We start from the raw sequence: 22,948 nt of genomic DNA, 5'->3' as shown, positions 1-22,948 counted from the left end.
TAATTTTATGATACAAGAAAGATAACTCATATTTGACTGAAAATAAATGTTTAACACAACTGGATGCACATCACAATTGGACAGTGGTTAGTGTGCATCCTATAGATATTATATATATGTATGTATGGAAGATTTAAATATGTGTTACTATGTTATGATAATAGGAGTTAAAATACTGTTTTTTTTATATATATGATTTCCAGATATTTTTGGGAGAGAAAATAACAACAGAATATAAATGTATGTCACTATATATATATATTTTATTCTTCTTTTTTTTTTATTATAAGTACATGTATGAATAGAATAATTAGGTTGCATTGATAATAATTATAATCGTTTAATATCAATTTAATCGGATATGAATATAAGTCAATGATTTTTTATATTTATTTTATTTATTTTTTGTTTGTTTGTTTTTTGTACTTTTTGTTTTGTTTTTTGTTTTTTGTTTTTTGTTTTTTGTTTTGTTTTTTGTTTTGTTTTTTGTTTTTGTTTTTTTCGTTTTTTTTTTTTTTTTTTTTGTATGGGGAGGGGGATAATCATATAAGCACTGACACTGACAGGTCAAAATGAATAAACATGTTTTGTATTTTTCTTTGATAAAATGCATAAAAATATTGTATGAGGTGAAGAAATACAAAATAAAGAATTATAAAAAAACAATACAAAGTTGAAGAGCATTGAGGATCCAAAATTCCAAAAAGTTGTGCCAAATACGGCTAAGGTAATCTATGCCTGGGATTAGAAAATCCTTATTTTTTCGAAAAATTCAAAGTTTTGTAAACAGGAAACGATGACTTATCGTGAAAAGATTCAGTTTTCGGCTGTTATTTATCTTTCAAACTTATCTGACTTGAAAACGAGTAAAAGTCATTTTTTACTGAATATTTATCAAATTTTAAAAAATTGCACTATTAACAGTTTCATGAAAATTGGTACACATAATCTTCTTACGTAATCAAACCAAATGGCTTTTTTTTATTATTATTTCGTCCCTCTTTTAAAAGATTTATTTGTACTACATTCGTGTACATTTGATAAATATAAATTAATTATATAAACAAGAATTTACAAATTATTTAACAAAAAACAGCTTGTGTTTATCTTTTAAAACAAAAAAGTTATGTATTTCTGTCGGCAGGAAAAATACGTTCACAAATCCCATTTTGAGCAAATATCTAAAATTTGGACCATTTTACTCAAGAAGTAGCACATGAAGGTATTCTTTTTTCATATTTGATTTAATCAGGCAAAAATAGCATATATGCAAATTCTCAGCATAGTTTCAATATGGCATCAAAACTGTATCGTATGCCCTTGAGCACTTGAAATGACTCTATTTGTGGACTTTTTTCTTTCATATCTATAATTTATCATTTATTGAAGAAGAAAAAACATTTTTAAACAGGATGCCGAAAGCCCTTGGATACATTTATCAACAAATGATTTTCCCTTGTCGTTTGAATTTAAAGTATTTCAAATGTTAATTTAATTGGCTATAAACAAAATTTATAAACAGAAATAACATGGACAGGTCGTAATATCGTCTCATTTTATTTTGCGATACACCTTTTTATTTAATTGTGTAGACCCAATTCTACCATTCAAAATTATATATACATATAGGTCCAAAGAATGAATGAACTTAGCATTAACTGAAAAAATTGTGAACAACTTCGTGTCGTTGTCAACGCGAGCACATCTGGCACTGATACATTCAAATTTCGAACTTAATAAAGCACCATAAAACCAAACCCGTACAATCACTAAAATATTTTTCTGTCCCCCTTGTACCGAACATCAAACTTTAAAATAATTCTGTAATGTTGTGGAACTATTTATTGAATACGTCAGTCGTCATACACATATCAGATGGGGAAACCCGAGTTTTGAACGAAATGATAGAAATTGAATATGGAAACGAGGAATTTGTCAGAGAGCGGAAAACAGCCCAAGGTCACCAATTGGTTTTCAACATAGCGAGAAAATCCTGCACCTGCAGGCGGGCTTCAGATGGCCTCTCCTAAAAATAATAATGTATACAAAAAGGGAAACACGTGAAATCTATTGATCATTGGTCTGACAACGGTATCTTTGCAAATTGAAACGTAATTTATATTACTACCACTGGGTCGATGCCTCTGCTGGTGGACTATTAGTCCCCGAGGGTATCACCAGCCCAGTAGCCAGTACTTCGGTACTGGCATGAAAATACGGATTTTTTGTGTTATTAAAATTTGCTGTTACAAAATATTAGAAATTATTTTAAATTAAGGGATGTATCTCCCTCATGCAAAGCTCTGATTCCTTTCACGGATTTGGCTATACTTTTTGGACCTTTTGGATTAAAGCTCTTCATCTTTTATATAAGCTTTGGATTTCAAATATTTTGGCCACGAGCATCACTGAAGAGACATGTATTGTCGAAATGCGCATCTGGTGCAAGAAAATTGGTACCGTTAATTTTATTACTACCACTGGCTCGATGCCTCTGCTGGTGGACTATTAGTCCCCGAGGGTATCACCAGCCCAGTAGCCAGTACTTCGGTACTGGCATGAAAATACGGATTTTTTGTGTTATTAAAATTTGCTGTTACAAAATATTAGAAATTATTTTAAATTAAGGAATGTATCTCCCTCATGCAAAGCTCTGATTCCTTTCACGGATTTGGCTATACTTTTTGGACCTTTTGGATTAAAGCTCTTCATCTTTTATATAAGCTTTGGATTTCAAATATTTTGGCCACGAGCATCACTGAAGAGACATGTGTTGTCGAAATGCGCATCTGGTGCAAGAAAATTGGTACCATTAATTTTATTATATTAAGGAAATTTAATGCAAATTTTAATATATCATATGTTTATGGTCTACTATATTCAAAAACAATATATATGCTTTTGACCCCTCTTATAAAACGAATAAAAATTATACAGAGAAAATTGTTCCTACATATTTGTCTTACTTTCAGACTCTCTCTTCTGTTACAGGTTTCTGTAAGGCTAACTCAGATGATTCCATATTTCTATCGATAAGAAAAATAGTTTTACCATTATCAAATAGAAAGTTCATCCCAAGTGAATATTGGGCACAGTGAAATTAATTTGTAGTACCATATGTATAATCTTTGCAAAATAATGTTTATTTCCAGAACTCAAACAGCTGATTCAAAAATAGAAAGATATGAATCTACTACTTGCACACTCACAGTTCTTCGATCAATCACCAACAGCTGACCAAAACATCAGTGGGAAGAGTAGCTCATATGTTGACCAAAGCGTGAGTGCGACAAGAAGCCCAACAGAAAAGATAATGTCTCAAAACCAGACACCATCCGTACAGTCAGTAGAATCATCTCAATCTCAGGAGTTGTGCTCTTCGACTGAATACACTGATAGTCAAAAGTCTGTAATTTCACTATCTACCACCTCTATATCCCAAACAAACAGTCTGACATCAGTCATCTCTTTATCAACAGAACAATCTGAAGATGACATGTTTAACAACGTCAGCACAGAATCCTCAAATTCAGAAACTAGCACAGCCAATACTCCGAATCAGTTCGTTGATCACAGAAATTATTATCCATCTGTTGTTAGATATTGCCAAGAACTTACTGTTCTTACTGGGAGTTCCAAAAAAACATCATCCACGGTGACTGATATCCAGATCCTAAAGACTGACGGTAGTGATAAACGATTATCAACAGAAAATATGCCTCAATATGATCCGGAGAGTTCACTTGAATTTGCTAAAAATTAACCTTCCTATGTCCTGTTGAAGTCAAACAAGGTTATATGTATACTGGTTGATAAAATAGAGCCTGGTCAATATATTCTGAAGAAAATTGGTAAGAAAGTGAAAGTCATGCACGAGAAGGTTGTTACTGATAAAGATTTGAAAAATGTTACTGTTAGTAAAGCAATTGTTTCAAACTTCAGCGGATGTGTTACCGATGATAATCAGAAGGAATCACAGATTTTGATATTGGGATCATTTCACAAGCAACAACTGAAACTTAAAATGATATCCACACATCAGTCATTGTCAGCAAAACTTGCATTGCTTGAACAAGAAGAAACACAGACACTACTTGAACAGACAAGTCCTGCAAAACATGACCAAATATTTCTACAGATGATCAACAGCGCTGTAAAACAAATGCAAACTGTCACAACAAAGAAAGGCAGAAAGCAGAAACTTAAATCAGACATGAATGACAATTTGGATGAATTTTAAAATGACTTTAATGAACCAGTGAAAAGGAAACCTAAATTCCAACTGAGGATTGTTTTAAAGAATAGAGGAAATAGTCAGAAGATATCTAAAACTAATTTAAGCCAGGACAATCAGTGATATACATTGTTGGTAACAATACTTTGATAATAGACAAGAATTGACTCCGCTTGTAAAACAGAACAAGGAACATAGAAAACTCGTGCAGAAATCTAAAATTAATTTAAGCCAGGACAATCAGTGATATACATTAGTGGTAACAAGACTGTGATTATAGACAAGAATTGACTTCGCTTGTAAAATAGAGCAAGGAACATACAATACTCGTGCAGAAGTCTAAAATTAATTAAAAACAGGAAAATCTGTGACATTCATTGGTGGTAACAAGACTGTGATTACAGAAAAGAATTTAATTCAGTGGTTGTCGTTTGTTTATGTGTTACATATTTGTTTTTCGTTCATTTTTTTTATATAAATAAGGCCGTTAGTTTTCTCGTTTGAATTGTTTTACATTGTCTTTTATAGCTGACTATGCGGTATGGGCTGTGATCATTGTTGAAGGCCGTACGGTGACCTATAGTTGTTAATGTCTGTGTCATTTTGGTCTCGTGTAGACAGTTGTATCATTGGCAATCATACCACATCTTCTTTTTTATATTCGCTTGTTAAACAGAACACGGCACATACAAAGTTCTTACATCTGATGAAGTAATGTTATGGTCAGCAATATGACTCATGTGATATTTCTTTTATAAATTTCTGAAGTCTTTCCACCGTAATTTATATTTAGTTTAATTTGCAACATTTACCTTATTGATATATCTAAAAGTTTTACATACAGTATATATCCAATTTGTTTTTTTTACTTATATCAAGGGTCTTGGTTGAGGTGCGGGGTTGAAGTAGTGGGATGTCTTCATTTATGTATTTTAAATTCTTAATGGCGTGTTCCCTGTCCTTTAAGCGTTGACTAGTTTTCTTGTATTCTTTAGATTTCACCATCTCTTTATGCTCTATTTCTTTATGCCTATTTTTCTGTATTAAAAACCCTCGTCTATGCTCTCAATAAATTGACTAGTTGTAGTGGTACCAATATTTTACATGTTTGTGCAATTTAGTTTGAATTAAACAGGATTTTCTCATTATCGTAAAAAAATAAAATCGCATTTAGTCAAACATGACAAAATCGCAATTTGAAATGCACGCAATAATTTCTTAATTTATATAAGTAACACATTTGTTTTCCTGTGAAGTGTCCTTTGCATAAGGCATGATAGTTTCAAAAGTTTAATATTATAGGGTTATTGCATGAATATTGGGGAATATTGTCCCGATTAGAATTTTATATTGCAAGAGCATGCGATTGCAAATTTTAGGCGAACAATACAGACTTCTACAATGTGTTCTGACGTCACGGGAGATAACTCATTTTTGACTCAGATGTCAACCAGGTTATTTTGGTTCATTCAACCTATGCCAACATTTTGAAAATTGGGTATAAAATTGTGTGAAAAAATGTTGGCATAGATTGAATAATTTGTTACAGATTAAGTGTTTTAAAAACATAAATTGATTAGGGGCTAATTAATATACAACCAGTTTAAATCTATCGTTAAAGTATACTTGATATGCAATTTTTTTTACAAGTACTAGTGAAAATGTAGGTAATTGAATGTGTTGATGATCTCTATTTCATAAAGGAATTAGTTTAAAATTAATATAATGAAATAATGGGTGAAAAAAGATTTCATGATTTTTTTTTATTTAAGGAACAATCATCTAGACATATTAAATATCTATCAGTGTCATTCTCATTACTAATATAAAAATATATGATAAAAATATTAAATTTTAAGTAAAATAGATTCCTTCAGATACAATGACATACAACACTATTGAAACTCATGTATTTCATAAATTCTGACTCATGTTAAATATCTTGTTTAAATGTTCACAAATAATTTCAACACCTACAGAGAATAAGACCCTCAAAAGTCACACTGTGCGATATGATACTGCATCTGCACAATCAACTGGTGGCATGTTATTATTGAGTCTCTGTTTCTATGTTCAGTGGACCGTGAAAAAGAGATAAAATCTGTAATTTGGCAGAAAAATTAGAATGATCATATCATAGGGAACATATGTGTACTAAGCTTCAAGTTGATAGGACTTCAACTTCATTAAAATTTACCTTGACCAAAAACTTTAACCTGAAGCGGAACAGACGAACAGACGGACGAACGAACGAACGATCGAACGAACGAACGAACGAACGAACGAACGAACGAACCGACGAACGAACGAACAAACGGACGGACGGAAGGACGAACAAACGGACAAACGAACAAACGAAAGGACTGACGGACGGACGCACAGACCAGACACATAAAGCCCTTAAATGGGGCATTAAAACAAACACGGAGTACATGAATTTTCTAAACTAAAATCAAGTATATGAATAGTGCACTTTCCCACTGGAAAGTTGCTGCCTATAACATGTATAAATGGACCAAATTTTTTTTTTACTATATTTATTTTAATTTCTATATTGCAAAATTAATATGATTTAAAAAAAGTTTCTGTTGAAGTATGTTATATTTGTATATGTTGTTGCTTGTTGAAATTTGCTTCATATTGAATTTAACAAAATAATGAAGAAAAAAAAAATTATAAAAATTTCTATTTTTCAATTTTTGTCTATGTAGAATCTTTTTAATAATTCCATTTTTAATTCAACACAAATTTACAAATACTTTATTTTTGTTTTCTGAATTTTTAAAGAGTAACATTTAATGCTTAAATATACTGACTGTGTTTTACCTTTCATTAAGTAATAATTGTTATAACAACACCTATTGTATTTTGTTTGTAGGCATAGGTTGAATATATTTTTATCAAATGTTGGCATAGGTTGAAGACACCGTCAACCATAGAAGTTGATCTTCAAGTATGATCTGAATTAGGTTTAAGTTTATTAGGAAATGTTGTTGTTTTTGTTATTATCTATTTCATTGTTGTTTTGTCTCACAATAAAATTGTACACAAATGCATGTGTGTTAGATTTTTTAAAGCAATAAAATGAAGGCATAATAAATTTACCCGACACTGCAGAAAATGTCATGTACCTTTAATTTTCATTTAAAAGAATTCTTTCTTGATAAGTGTTCATTAAAACGGTAAAATTGCAAAAATTACAAGAAATAAAGAGAGTACGGAAAGGACACTATTGAATGATAATACACAATTGGAATCCAACGGGAATAACAAGTTACTTCAAAGTTATACGCCTTTCATAGAATTATTTAAAGAATTGAGCAGATTTGGGATTATTCAAATAGCTATAATATAACTAGTTACTAATTCCAAAATAATTGAAATCAATATGTTATTAAGCTTCTTTGAAAGCAATGAATTACATTACTTTTAAAATGTAATTATTCAAAAATTTAAAAAAAAATAAAGTATTTGATTGACAGTATAAAATATTCATTGTTTTTCTGATGTACTCATATACACATGTAAACTGGGTCTTTATTCTATTTCATTACGTATGTCCTTCGGTTTAAATCTAGGTAAATAGCACACTTTTATGACAGTTGTTTATAGCTCCGTTTTATTGACAACAAGGGTAAGCACCCCAAACAGACATTATTAGATAATAGGGCAATAAGTCAAAACCGTGTTAACAACATCACAGACATACAACACATCTGACAATAAAAATCCAACAAACAAAAAAACACCAAACATTTATTTTTAGAAAATAGAAGTTGGTGGAATATTCAAAGGTTTGTGTATGTCTTTATCTACAGCAGTCCAGAACAAATTCTCGCCAAACCCTTCTTTATATGACAAATAAGGCGTTGTGTCGAGTAATGCCTTTAGTGGAGTTATCATGTGTTTTGAATCAATCTGTTGGTACATTACTAAAACCAAAACCTCTTTTCCCTGTCGGCGCCTCCGCTCTTGTACAAGGTCAATCTCCCATTGACACCATTCACTTTTAGCAAAATTGTTAGACAAAACAACTATGATCTTCCAACTTTTCGCCATGTATTTCCCAATATTGTTGATGATTGTGTCTCCGACATCAAAATCCCTATGATGTACACAAATATTAAGGTGAGAATTTTCCAATTGTTTCAGAAGAACGCCATGGACCCATAGGCGATCGGCATCGCAATAAACAACGAACGCATCAAACTCATAATCATCTGACGATTCAAGACTAAAGTTCCCACTTTTCATGCGTTTCTTTAAACGAAGCAGATAAAGCGCATTTTTAAAGTTTATCTGGCAATTGAAGGTCATTAGGACACAGAAAAGCAAAACCAAAACAGACGAACATGCAGCTATTATTATTATTGACACAATGTTCAAAGGATTACATTCTGCTGTGGTTGGAAAATAATCTGCAAGTAGTGATTTTCGAAGATTATCTGGATAATGGCATTTGTAATACTTTGGCCAATTTTTGTGCATTTTACTTGATAAATTTGTTGATCGAATTGTATCTAAAAACCATTTTATTTCGCATGTGCATCGATATTGATTACCGGATAATTCTAGAACTTTTAAAGATTTCAATAATTGTGATGGGAAAGACTTTTCGTTTATAACATGAATATTGTTTCCGTCAAGATACAACTCGCGCAATGAAGACACGTTTTCGAAGATTGATGCCTTCCACAGTTCTAGTTCATTCCCATGTAATGTCAACAATTCAATATTTGGCATTTTTTGCAAAAATCCATCTGGGATTGTTTTTATACCTGTCGATGCTAGATAAAGTTTTCGTATATTCCGTGTGGATAAAAACAATTTTTTCATTATATCAAAATCTGTTAAATGGTTGTTAGATAAATCCAATTCTTTCAGATTTGGAATAGTTCGAAAAATCCTAAACGGATCGAAACTTCTTTTCTTGATTTGTCCTTTACTAAAACGAAATTGATTTCGATGCAATCGTAGAATCTGTAACGATGAACTATTGAATGCAGACGGAGAAATATGTTTTAGCTGCTGGTTAACTCCTATTGAAAGTCTTCTGATACCATTCAATAACCCAAAAACATTATCACCCAAGCTTCGAATACGGTTTCCATCAAGATTAAGATCCTTTAAATTGCCTAAGCATCTAAAGGATTCTTTTGAAAATTTCCGTATACTATTGTATGCAAGTGACAAGTATTTCAACTTCGGGACAAGTGTTTCGTTGGTGTTTTTACAAAAAACCGGTATTGAATAAATGTTATTGTTTGATAAATCCAGATATTCAGTTGTACTAAGACCATTTAGATCGACAAATAAAATTTCATTTCCTTCAATAAGTAGTGTCTGTAGGTTCCTAATTGGTAAAAAAACACTTGAAGATAGTTCTGTCAATAAATTGTTTTTAAGCGAAATGGAAATATTAGCTTTTGATAAAACTTCGAACATGTCCCGCGGAAGTTTATTCCAGCCGTTGTTCTCTAAACACAACTTTTTAATGGTGTTAAAAGGCAAACTCTTGAATGAATATTTCAATGCTGTTTTATTCAATAGCTTCTCGTTCGTTATATTTAGTTCGGTTAAAACTTTGAAATCATAAAATGCATCTTCTTGAACTGTTTCAATTGAATTGTTCTCAAACCATAGTGTCTTGAGTTTGATTGAAGAAATATTCCTAAATGCACTCTGATTGATCAACGTTAGAGTGTTATTTTTCAATGTTAATTTGGTTATGTTTCGTGGTAACGACGGAATATAATTGTTAATTTGGTTATGTTTCGTGGTAACGACGGAATATAATGAAAATTACAACAGGTGGCATTTTCCCCTTTAAATATACATTCTTGATGTTTTCCACATCGTATTTCTTTCGTAAGGCAGAAAACATTATATCCATATGCCATGCACAGTATAATCCAACTACATTTTATCATGGCAACAGACATCTGAACACTTTTAAAATGTGCTATTTTAAAAACGGAAAGGACGTCGAAACCAGATAAATATTTCCTAATGTATAATTATTTTGAAATACTTCCTTGATATACTATGTTTAGATAAATTTGGCCTTACAACTGTTTTGATTCGTTCGTCTATGATGAGTCATGTGTATCACAAGCGTGGTACCTTTGGTGAGTTTTTTATACACAGTTTAATCTGATGCTTAATGAAAGTTTTTTTTTTATTTAAATCCATCCAGAGTGGCATAGCATAATCAGAACGATGCAACACCTATCATGTGTATTTCACTGCTTATAAAGAAACCAAAGATAAGAATTTCAGCATATCCAAGTTTATATAATTTGACAAAAGTAAGAATCGGGTGGAGTGATTAAACATGTAATCCTAATTATTCATGCAATTGATGAACCCTTGAATAAATGGACAGCATAATTGATACCACTGAAAAAAATCGCTTCTGTTAATCAATGAACAGCAGCTACATTCAACCGTAGAATATAAGGCTATAACATTAACGAAGAAATAAGCAATTTCATTCGGTTATTTCTATTTTCATATATGCATTTTGATGTATTCTGGGTCTCTTTCTGCATCTAAGATTTCGATATAATCACTACTATAAATCAAATGCCGAGCCAACAAATAACTTATATCCTCAAAAACAATCATACCCTTTATCACCCTGCTCTGTCGCTCAGTAATTCTCGTATCAAGACTTCAAAACGAGACCAGGCATTATCAGCGACGTCACAATGTGAGAGGAGAAGTTATCAGCGACGTCACAATGCGAGAGGAGACGTTATCAAGCTTGCTTTCGTCCAGCGTAAAACTGTCTTAGGGAGAGGAAAAAAGACCATTAATAATTGCTACGCTCACTCGCCAAAAAGGTTCACATTGTGGCTCGCGGCTGATATTTTACGATATCAATGTGTAGACAACCCGATAATCTATACTTATCAGTCATCTGTCATACTGTTAGTGTACTAAAACAGATACATATATATATAATGAAATTCAATGACAAAAATGGAGGATGGAATTATGTAAAGGAGGCCCATGTCTCTTTACCTGCAATGAAATCATTCGGCTGGACACCCCCAAAAAAGGACTATATTTATTTGAATTAGATTTGGTTAATGGAAGATATTACCGATCATATTCAACTTGAGGTAATACTTTCGATAACTAATTGAAATTTAAGAATGCATTTTAAATAATTATTGAAACGGATGAACATACGATTGTATGGAAAGAGAACATTAAAGGTCGGACAAAAGATACACAAGTCAAAAGTCATGGACATGAGGTTATCGTCATTACCGGAAATTGGAGTAATCTAAATTTTCCCATTTATTAGAATAACAATATGTGTTTTAAGTGTTAGAAAACAGGTCAATTATGTGTTTGAAGTGTTAGAAAACAGGTCACCTTCAGCCAAATTGACGTCTGGTAATTCACTTTGTTTAGCGTAATTATATGTTAAACTTTAATCTAGAAAATAAATAGACAATAATAGTGCATTGACTTGACATATCAACGATATAAGGATGAGGCTTAGAAACAGCTGTGTCGAGCTATTTCCCCGTTTCGGGCCGAATCCTTATATCGTTGATATGTCAAGTCAATGAACTATTATTGTCTTTATACTGCAATCTATTTTCGTTATGCCCCATCTAGGTGCATTATGTTTTTTGGTCTGTCCGTCCGTTCGTTCGACCGTCCGTTTCTGTCCCGGTTCAGGTAAAAGTTTTTGATCAAAGGAGTTTTTGATGAAGTTGATATCGCAGCATTGCTGGGTTGCAATAATAGAAAGAAACAGAAACATATAACATCGATTCTATTATTTAGAAAATAGATGTTGGAGGTATATCCAAAGGTTTGTTAATGTCTTTAACAACGGCATTCCAGAACAAAGACTCCCCAAACCCTTCCTTATATGACAAATAAGGCGTTGTGTCGAGTAATCCTTTAGTGGAGTTATCATGTGTTTCGAATCAATTTGTTGGTACATAACTAATACCAAAACCTCTTGTCCCTGTCGGCGCCTCCGTTCTTGTACAAGGGCAATTTCCCATTGACACCATTCGCTTTTAGCAAAGTTATTAGACAAAACAACGATGATCTTCCAACTCTTCTTCATATATTTTCCAATATTGTTAAGGACTGGCTCTCCGATATCAAAATCCCTATGATGTACACAAATATTAAGGTTACAATTTTCTAGATGTTTAAGCAGGACGCCATGGACCCATAGGCGATCGGCATCGCAATAAACAACGAACGCGTCAAACTCATAATCATCTGAAGATTCAAGACTTAAGTACCCACGTTTCATACGTTGCTTTAACCGAAATAAGTACAGTGCATTCTTAAAATTTATCTGACATTGGAACGTTATTATGACAAAGAAAAGCAAAATCAAAACAGACGAACATGCAGTAATTATTATCAGATAGACAATGTTTAACGTATTACACTCTGCAATTGTTGGAAAGTAATCTGCAAGAAGGGTTAATCGGAGATGTTCCGGATAGTAGCAAGTATAACGACTCGGCCAATTTTTCCGCATTTTTGTTGAAAGATTCGTTGATCGAATTGTGTCCAAAAACCATTTTATTTCACACGTACATCGAAATTGATTACCAGATAATTCTAGTACTTTTAAAGTTTTTAATAAATTTGATGGAAACGACGTTTCGTTAATAACGTGAATATTGTTTCCATCAAGATATAATTCACGCATTGACGGCAAATTATCGAAGAGTGATTCCCTCCACCGTTCTATTTCATTTCCTTCTAAATTCAACGATTTAATGTGCGGCATATTTCGGAACAAATCATCTGGAATTGTCGTTATATCTGACGAAACTAAAGTAAGTTTTTGAATATTCCGTGTAGACGCAAACAGTTCTCGAAATATAAAAAAGTCATTTAAATGGTTGTGAGATAAATCCAATTCTTTCAAATTTGGTATTGTTTGAAAAATCGTTTGCGGATTGAATTGTTTATCCTTTATTTTTTTCTTACTAAATCGAAAATTATTCCGGTACAAATGTAGCTTCTGTAATGACGAACTGTTAAATGCGAACGGAGCAATGTCTTTCAATTGCTGATTATCCCCTATGATAAGTTTCGCCAAGTTATGTAGTGATGCGAGGATATTATTATCCAAGCTTCGAAAACGATTCCCATCCAAATTTAGAGACTCTAAAGAATCCAGGCATTTGAAAGATTCTTTTGAAATTTTCCTTATAGCATTGCATGCAAGTGACAAATTTCTCAGTTTCGGAACAAATGTTTCGTCGCTGTTATTACAAAAATTAGGTATTGCATAAATATTATTATTTGATAAATCCAAAAACCCAGTTGTCGTAAGACCGTTTAAATCTACATTCACAATTTCGTTTTCTTCAACCTGTAATTTCTTTAGATTTGCTATTGGTAGAAATATACTTGAATTTAGTTTGTGTAATAAATTTTTTCTAAGCGACAAAGCGATATTAGCTCCTACCAAATGATAAAACATGTCATCCGCAAGACCAAACCAATCGTTTTTTTTCTAAATACAATCTTCGAATAGTTCCAATAGTCAAACTTTGAAACGAAGATTTCAACGATGTAATGTTTAATAACTTCTCATTTGTTATTCTAAGCTCGGCAATATATTCAAAATCATAAAACTTCCTTGATACTTCAGGTTTTTTTTATATATATTCGTACCTGTGATAGTTGATCTCTTCATAATTACGTACATCTGTCATTTTTATAAATTAACTGTTTGCAAAATTATGATTTATTCGTGATACTGAGGATTTTTTTTTTTATCCCAGGCATGGATTACCTTAGCCGTATTTGGTACAACTTTTTGGAACTTTGGGTCCTCAATGCTCTTCAACGTTATACTTGTTTTTATTTAGTTCCATCATTATCAAATAGAAATTACACCCCAAGTGAATATTTAGCACAATGAAATTAAAGTGTAGCACCATATGTATAATCTCTGCAAATATAAGGTTTATTTTCAGAACTCAAGAGAGCTGATTTAAAAGTAGGAAGATATGGATCTACTGCATACACAATTACAATTTTTCAATAAATCACAAATTATAGCTGACCAACACATCATAGGGAAGAGTAACTCATCTGTTGACCAAAGCGTGAGTGGGGCAAAAAGCCCAACAGAAAAGAAAATGTCTCAAAACCAGACACCTTACTCACAGTCAGTAGAACCATCTCAATCTCAGGAGTTGTGCTCTTCGACTGAATACACTGAGAGTCAAAAGTCTGTAATTTCATTATCTACCACCTCTATCTCCCAAACAAACAGTCAGACATCAGTCATCTCTTTATCAACGGAACAATCTGAAGATGACATGTTTAACAATGTCAGTACAGAACCTTCAGATTCAGATACAAGCACAACCAGCACTCCAAATCAGTTCATTGATCACAGAAATTTTCATCCATCTGTTGTTAGGTATTGTCAAGGACTAACTGTTCTTTCTGGAAGTTCCGATAAAACATCATCTACAGTGACTGATATTCAGGTCTTCATGACTGACGGTAGTGATAAACGATTATTAAGAGAAAATATGCCTCAATATTATGATGATCTGGAGAGTTCACTTGAATCTGCTAAAATTCAACCTGCCTATGTCCTGTTTAAATCAAACAAGATTATATGTATCCTGATTGACAAAATAGAGCCTGGGCAATACATTCTAAAAAAGTTTGGTAAAAAGGTCAAGGTCATGCACGAGAAGGTTGTTACTGATAAAGATTTGAAAAATGTTACTGTAAGTAAAGCAACTGTTTCAAAGTTCAATGGATCTGTTACCGATGATTATCAGAGAGACTCACAGATTTTAAAATTGGGATCATTTCACAAGCAACCATTGAAATTTAAAATGATATCCACACATCAGTCATTAACAACAAAACTTGAATTGCTTGAACAAGACCAAACCCAGACACTACTTGAACAGACAAGTCCTGCAAGACATGACAAAATTTTTCTACAGATGATCAACAATGCTATTAAACAAATGGATACGCTCAGAACAAAGAAAAGCACAAATCAGAAACTTAAATCAGACATGCCTGATAATTTTGAACTTGAAAATGACTTTAACGAACCAATGAAAAAGAAACCTAAATTCCAACTAAGGATTGTTCTAAAGAACAAAGGAATTAGTCTGAATAAATCTAAAATTAATCTAAACCAAGACAATCACTGATATACATGGGCGGTAATAAGTCTGTGATAATAGGCAAGAATTGACTTCGCTTGTAAAAAACAGAACAAGGAACATAGAAAACTCGTGCAGAAATCTAATATTAATTTAAGCCAGGACAATCAGTGATATACATTGGTGGTAACAAGACTGTGATTATAGAAAAGAATTGACTTCGCTTGTAAAACAAAACAAACAACATACAATAATTATTGCCTCTGATGAAGTAATGTTATGGTCAGTAATATGACTTATGTGATATTTTTTTTTTAAATTATAAAGTCTTTTCGTCGTAAATTATATTTATTTCAATTTGCGACATTTACGTTATTGATCTATTTAAAAGTTTTACATGCAGTATATATCAAAAGTGTTTTTACTAAATCAATGGTCTGGATTGAGGAACGGAGTTGAAGTGAATTTTTAACTCTTAATGGCGTGTTCCCTATCCTTAATTCGTTTACCTGTTTTCCCGTATTCTTAAGATTTCACCATATCTTTGAGCTCTATTTTTTATGCCTATTTTTCTCTATTCTGTAAATCCTCGTCTATACTCTCGGTAAATTGTAACCAATATTTTAGATGTTTGTGCAATTAAATATTGGTTCTTTACTGATTAAGAAGTATGGTACCTTGAACTCCTATTTAGTTTTAAATGTTATTTATTATACAGAACAAAAGTCGTCTATTCAAAGGAAAATTGATATTCCAATATTGAATAAGAGGATGGATTCATTTATGATTTAATGTTTATCAACCATCGGCATCGAGACTAGGAGATAAAACTTTTTTTGCGCACATAGGTCAAGTGTAATTAGCATATATATCTTCAGCTTTATATATCTTTAAAATTCTTCGAAATATGCTGCTTTTATTATAAATTTTTGACATCCTTTTTTTCGTGCAAAGCCTGTTGAAAAAGTTGGAACAATTCCAACAACCTATATATTGTTGGAATAATTTCAATTTTTTATACAGGCATTGATCTTATATTTCTTAATTACACATTTAAACTAAACCATGCATCAATCTGAAAACTGCCATATTTCTTCTAAGAGAGACACTTATACAAGCATACACACAATAAGTCTGTTATTGTATAGCAAAGCTTGATAACAATATAATTGTCACCAATGATGCCACCCATTTGAAACTTTATTTTGCACTAGTGATACAATCTGATATATTACAATACACTTACTTTAAGTAATGTTCTGGGTGTATGATTTTGGTTTGATACGCTTAAAAGGTTATATAGAGGTCCTAATACTTAAATTCAAAAGTTTTTTTATGTAATCTTAATTAAGATTCAATCTATTTAGCAGCGCATGTTTTAATTCTGGTTTGCTATTTTCAAGATGAGAAAGCTATTTCTCTTTTACAGTTTTACTCCTTTTATTAGGATGTGGTAAGGTAGGAAAGTAATTTCAAAATCTGCTCAAAAACGACATACTGTCTTTGACAAATTTGCATACAAAACATTGCATTGATGTCCAGATACGAATATTTTTGTTATTTTGATGGAATAAAGCCTTATACCGAAAGGGATACAGAAGTTTGCAATTTCTGAAAACTAATTTTTGTAATTGACTGTACATGGTAAATATTTTTTATAATAAGTGAAATTACAAACTCTTGATTACTGATTTCAATAATTGTAGGCTAACAATACAGACATCTACAATGTGATCTGATTTCAAGGGAGATAACTCATGTTTGACTCGGATGTAAACCATATAAGTTGATCCTCAAAAATTATCTGATGTAGTGTTTAGTACAATAAGACTTATTATTATTTTTGTTATTATATATTTCATTGTTGTTTTGTTTCAAAATAAAATTGTATACACATACATGTATGTAAGATTTCTTGGAAATGGAGAGAAGGCAATTAAAAAAAACCAGACACTGTAGAAAGCTGTTATTTTAAAGTGTGCACCACATTTTTCTTGGTAAGTTTTGAAACTTTATTTTGCACTAGTGATACAATCTGATATATTACAATACACTTACTTTAAGTAATGTTCTGGTGTATGATTTTGGTTTGATACGCTTAAAAGGTTATATAGAGGTCCTAATACTTAAATTCAAAAGTTTTTTTATGTAATCTTAATTAAGATTCAATCTATTTAGCAGCGCATGTTTTAATTCTGGTTTGCTATTTTAAAGATGAGAAAGCTATTTCTCTTTTACAGTTTTACTCCTTTTATTAGGATGTGGTAGGGTTGGAAAGTAATTTCAAAATCTGATCAAAAACGACATACTGTCTTTGAAAAATTTGCATACAAAACATTGCATTGATGTCCAGATACGAATATTTTTGTTATTTTGATGGAATAAAGCCTTATACCGAAAGGGATACAGAAGTTTGCAATTTCTGAAAACTAATTTTTGTAATTGACTGTACATGGTAAATATTTTTTATAATAAGTGAAATTACAAACTCTTGATTACTGATTTCAATAATTGTAGGCTAACAATACAGACATCTACAATGTGATCTGATTTCAAGGGAGATAACTCATGTTTGACTCGGATGTAAACCATATAAGTTGATCCTCAAAAATTATCTGATGTAGTGTTTAGTACAATAAGACTTATTATTATTTTTGTTATTATATATTTCATTGTTGTTTTGTTTCAAAATAAAATTGTATACACATACATGTATGTAAGATTTCTTGGAAATGGAGAGAAGGCAATTAAAAAAAACCAGACACTGTAGAAAGCTGTTATTTTAAAGTGTGCACCACATTTTTCTTGGTAAGTTTTGAAACTTTATTTTGCACTAGTGATACAATCTGATATATTACAATACACTTACTTTAAGTAATGTTCTGGTGTATGATTTTGGTTTGATACGCTTAAAAGGTTATATAGAGGTCCTAATACTTAAATTCAAAAGTTTTTTTATGTAATCTTAATTAAGATTCAATCTATTTAGCAGCGCATGTTTTAATTCTGGTTTGCTATTTTAAAGATGAGAAAGCTATTTCTCTTTTACAGTTTTACTCCTTTTATTAGGATGTGGTAGGGTTGGAAAGTAATTTCAAAATCTGATCAAAAACGACATACTGTCTTTGAAAAATTTGCATACAAAACATTGCATTGATGTCCAGATACGAATATTTTTGTTATTTTGATGGAATAAAGCCTTATACCGAAAGGGATACAGAAGTTTGCAATTTCTGAAAACTAATTTTTGTAATTGACTGTACATGGTAAATATTTTTTATAATAAGTGAAATTACACACTCTTGATTACTGATTTCAATAATTGTAGGCTAACAATACAGACATCTACAATGTGATCTGATTTCAAGGGAGATAACTTATGTTTGACTCGGGTGTAAACCATATAAGTTGATCCTCAAAAATTATCTGATGTAGTGTTTAGTACAATAAGAATTATTATTATTTTTGTTATTATATATTTCATTGTTGTTTTGTTTCAAAATAAAATTGTATACACATACATGTATGTAAGATTTCTTGGAAATGGAAAGAAGGCAATTAAAAAAAAACAGACACTGTAGAAAGCTGTTATTTTAAAGTGTGCACCACATTTTTCTTGGTAAGTTTTCATTAAAACGGTAGAATTGCAAAAAACTACAAAAAGCAAAGAGAATACGGAAAGGATACCAATTAAGGAATGACTGCAATATTTTTTCTGTCTATTCGAAATAACATAAAAAATATGGTGCACACTTTAAAATAACACGCTACGCGGTTTATTCAGCGTGCATCACATTTCTGATGTTATTTCGTAAAGACATAAAAAAAACATTACAGTTATTTCTTATATTTAAATTCTTAATTCCATTTGAAACCGGTCCGAACACTATGACTTCCTCCACCAATAAAAACTGACCACCACGAAATAGCCTAAATGCGGTGCTTAATAGTGCCGTTAAAACACCAAAAATCAAATCAATTTAAAACCGGAGTAAATCAAGAAAAAACTTTGATGACGTCACGATCACATGACAAAATTATGTCTATGAGCTGATAAACTAAACAACGTCAGCCAATCAGAAGACGCGTTACATCCAAAATTAAATTATTGAATGTTATTACAACCGAATGGAAACCAACGGGAATACTTCAAACAAATAGGCCTTTCATAGAATTATTTAATGAAATGAGCAGGGCTGGTATTATTCAAATTGCTATTATAGTAATTATATGTAACTAATTAAAAATTCCAAAATATTTGAAATAATGTGTAATTGAGCTTCTTGAAAGCAATTAATTACATTCTTTTGAAAATGTAATTATTCAATATTACTTTTCAAAACATTAGATTTTTTTGATTGACAGTATAAAAATATTCATTGTTTCTCTGATGTACTCACACATGTTAACTGTTCTTTATTTTATTTCATTTAGTATGCCATTGGTTTTAAAGTAAGGTAAACATCCCACTTGAATGAATGACAGGTGTTTATCGTTTTATTGGCAATAATGGGTAAACTGCCCAAACAGACATTATTAGTAAATGGGGCAATGAATGGGACCAATAAGCCAAAACCGTGTAAACAGACATATAACACATCTGACCATAAAATCCAACCAAAAGACAAATAAATTTGACAAAGACGCAGAAATAAAACACCAATTTAAAAAGAATAAAAGATAGACTTTAAAGATACGATATGTGAGGATAGATCTTGAAACGTGTTTCAGAAAACCAAAAGCGAATTTGTGACTCGTTTTCTGATTACAAAACAACAAAGCTTAATATTAATCCATTTATTTTTTTAGAAAATAGAAGTTGGTGGAATATTCAAAGGTTTGTTAATGTCTTTAATGACAGCATTCCAAAACAAATACTCGCCAAACCCTTCCTTATATGATAAATAAGGCGTTGTGTCGAGTAATGTCTTTAGTGGTGTAATCATGTGTTTCGAATCAATCTGTTGGTACATGATTAATATCAAAACCTCTTTTCCCTGTCGGCGCCTCCGCTCTTGTACAAGATCAACCTCCCATTGACTCCATTCGCTTTTAGCAAAGTTATTAGACAAAACAACTATTATCTTCCAACTTTTCTCCATATATTTTCCAATATTGTTGATGATTGTGTCACCGACATCAAAATCCCTATGATGTACACAAATATTAAGGTGAGCATTTTCCAATCGTTTCAGTAGAACGCCATGGACCCATAGGCGATCGGCATCGCAATAAACAACGAACGCGTCAAACTCAAAATCATCTGACGATTCAAGACTAAAGTTCCCACTTTTCATGCGCTTTTTTAAACGAAACAGGTAAAGCACATTTTCAAGGTTTATCTGGCAATTGAAGGTCATTAGGACACAGAAAAGTAAAATCAAAACAGACGAACATGCAGCTATTATTATAATTGACACAATGTTCAAAGGATTACATTCTGCTGTCGTTGGAAAATAATCTGCAAGTAGTGATTTTCGTAGATCATCTGGATAGTGGCATGTGTAATACTTTGGCCAATTTTTGTGCATTTTAATTGATAAGTTTGTTGATCGAATTGTATCTAAAAACCATTTAATCTCACATGTACATCGATTTTGATTACCGGATAATTCAAGTACTTTTACAGATTTTAATAAGTATGATGGGAAAGACTTTTCGTTTATAACATGTATATTATTTCCGTCAAGATACAACTCACGCATGGAAGACAAATTTTTAAAAATTGATGCATTTCACGTTTCTAGTTCATTGCCATGTAAATTCAACAATTTAATGTATGGCATGTTTTGTAAAAATCCGTCTGGGATTGTTTTTACAAGTGTCGAGGCTAAATTAAGTTTTCTAATATTTCTTGTAGATAAAAAAAGTTTTCCCAGTATCACATAATCCTTTAAATGGTTGTTAGATAAATCTAATTCTTTCAAATTTGGAATAGTTCCAAAAGTCAATAACGGATTAAAATCCTCTCTCTTGAGTTTTCTTTTACTAAATCGGAAATGATTTCGATGCAAACGTAGAACTTGTAGCGATGAACTATTAAATGCAAATGAGGCAATATGTTCCAGCTGCTGGTTAACTCCTATTGAAAGTCTTCTTATACTATTTAATAATCCAAAGACATTATCACCTAAGCGTCGGACACGGTTTCCGTCCAGATTCAGATACTTAAGTACCGGTCTTTGTAAAAATCATGCAGAAGGTGATTCATGGCATGTCACAGAAGTAATTTTTTTTGCCCTATATCATAAGAACTTTGGTAGATGGTCAAAATTCTGTCTTTATTTTCCCTGTATTATGCCCGTTGCCATGGTAACCATCAAATCAACATTTTGCCTGAATATGTGAAAAAAGACCCTTTTTGAAAATATAAAATAAGGGAATTTAAAGTCCCATAGAAATAAAGTTAATCAATACAAAGGATATGTATATTTACAGTATTGACAAACAAAACCCCAAACTATACAAAAACGTTAAAATTGTGAATTTACTAAATAGTTTGTTTCCATAGCAACCATTTAAAATGTGTTAAAATTCGAAAATGAAAAATTTCAAAAACTTTAAAATTTTAAATCTGTTTATCTCCCAAGACCAACAATACCATGACATGTCATTGACAAATTTTGAAAGACCACATTCTATATATTCAGAAAATAAAAAGAAAGTCGTGTGTTTTTTTTTTTTTCTTTAAAAAAAAAATTTAGTCAAAAATTGTCAATTTTCACCAAAATTCAGATTAACAATCAGATGAATAATAAAAGATTGTCTAGGCATCTAAAGGATTCTTTAGAAAATTGCCGTATACTATTGTATGCAAGTGACAAGTTTTTCAGCTGCGAAACAAACGTTCTATTGTTTTCTTTACAAAAATTAGGTATTGCATAAATGTTATTATTTGATAAATCCAGAATCTCAGTTGTGATTAGACCGTTAAGATCGACAAACACAATTTCATTTTTCTGGATAAACAGTTTACGTAGGCTTCGTATAGGTAGAAAAACACTTGAATTTAGTTCTTGGAATAAATTGTTGTTTAGCGACATACAGATAATATCTACCAATAAATAAGAAAACATATCATCCGGAATCGCATTCCAATCGTTGTTCTCTAAAGTTTACTTTTGAATGGTGGTACTATTCAAACTCTTGAACGAAAATTTTAATGATGTTACATTCAAAAACTTTTCGTTCGTTATATTTAGATTAGTTAAAACTTTGAAATCATAAAATGCATCATCTTGTATTGTTTCAATTGAATTGTTCTCAAACCATAGTGTCTTGAGTTTGATTGAAGAAATATTCCTAAAAGCACTCTGATTGATCAACGTTAGAGTGTTATTTTTCAATGTTAATTTGGCTATTTTTCGTGGCAACGACGGAATATAATGCAATAATGAACACGTTGCATTTTCCCCTTTACATATGCATTCTTTATATTTTCCACATCGTATTTCTTTCGTAAGGCAGAAGACATTATATCCATATGCCATGCACAGTATAATACAAATACATTTTATCAATAAAACCGACATCTGAACATTTTGTGAAATGTGCTATTTCAAAACGG

General features: G+C 31.5%; 2 protein-coding genes across 2 annotated transcripts; both read right to left on the bottom strand.

The window, feature by feature from the left end:
- Positions 1–7,974: 7,974 nt before the first annotated feature.
- On the bottom strand, positions 7,975–9,792 carry LOC143075794 (toll-like receptor 1). The gene has a single exon (XM_076251358.1). It carries the CDS (start codon positions 9,677–9,679, stop codon positions 7,997–7,999), a length of 1,683 nt encoding a protein of 560 aa, XP_076107473.1. The 5' UTR covers positions 9,680–9,792; the 3' UTR covers positions 7,975–7,996.
- Positions 9,793–20,163: 10,371 nt separating this feature from the next.
- LOC143075795 (toll-like receptor 6) lies at positions 20,164–21,548 on the bottom strand. Its single transcript, XM_076251359.1, has one exon. The coding sequence runs from the start codon at positions 21,084–21,086 to the stop codon at positions 20,187–20,189; it is 900 nt and encodes a 299-aa protein (XP_076107474.1). The 5' UTR covers positions 21,087–21,548; the 3' UTR covers positions 20,164–20,186.
- Between the last annotated feature and the right edge of the window lie 1,400 nt (positions 21,549–22,948).

Source organism: Mytilus galloprovincialis, chromosome 5, assembly GCF_965363235.1.
Source record: "Mytilus galloprovincialis chromosome 5, xbMytGall1.hap1.1, whole genome shotgun sequence".
Taxonomy (NCBI): domain Eukaryota; kingdom Metazoa; phylum Mollusca; class Bivalvia; order Mytilida; family Mytilidae; genus Mytilus; species Mytilus galloprovincialis.
This window is presented reverse-complemented; position numbering and strand designations above follow the sequence as displayed.

What these genes read in the sequence shown, in the direction of transcription:
- LOC143075794 (XM_076251358.1), bottom strand. Translation starts at nt 9,679, where the DNA reads ATGTTCGAAGTTTTATCAAAAGCTAATATTTCCATTTCGCTTAAAAAC.
- LOC143075795 (XM_076251359.1), bottom strand. Translation starts at nt 21,086, where the DNA reads ATGCGTGAGTTGTATCTTGACGGAAATAATATACATGTTATAAACGAA.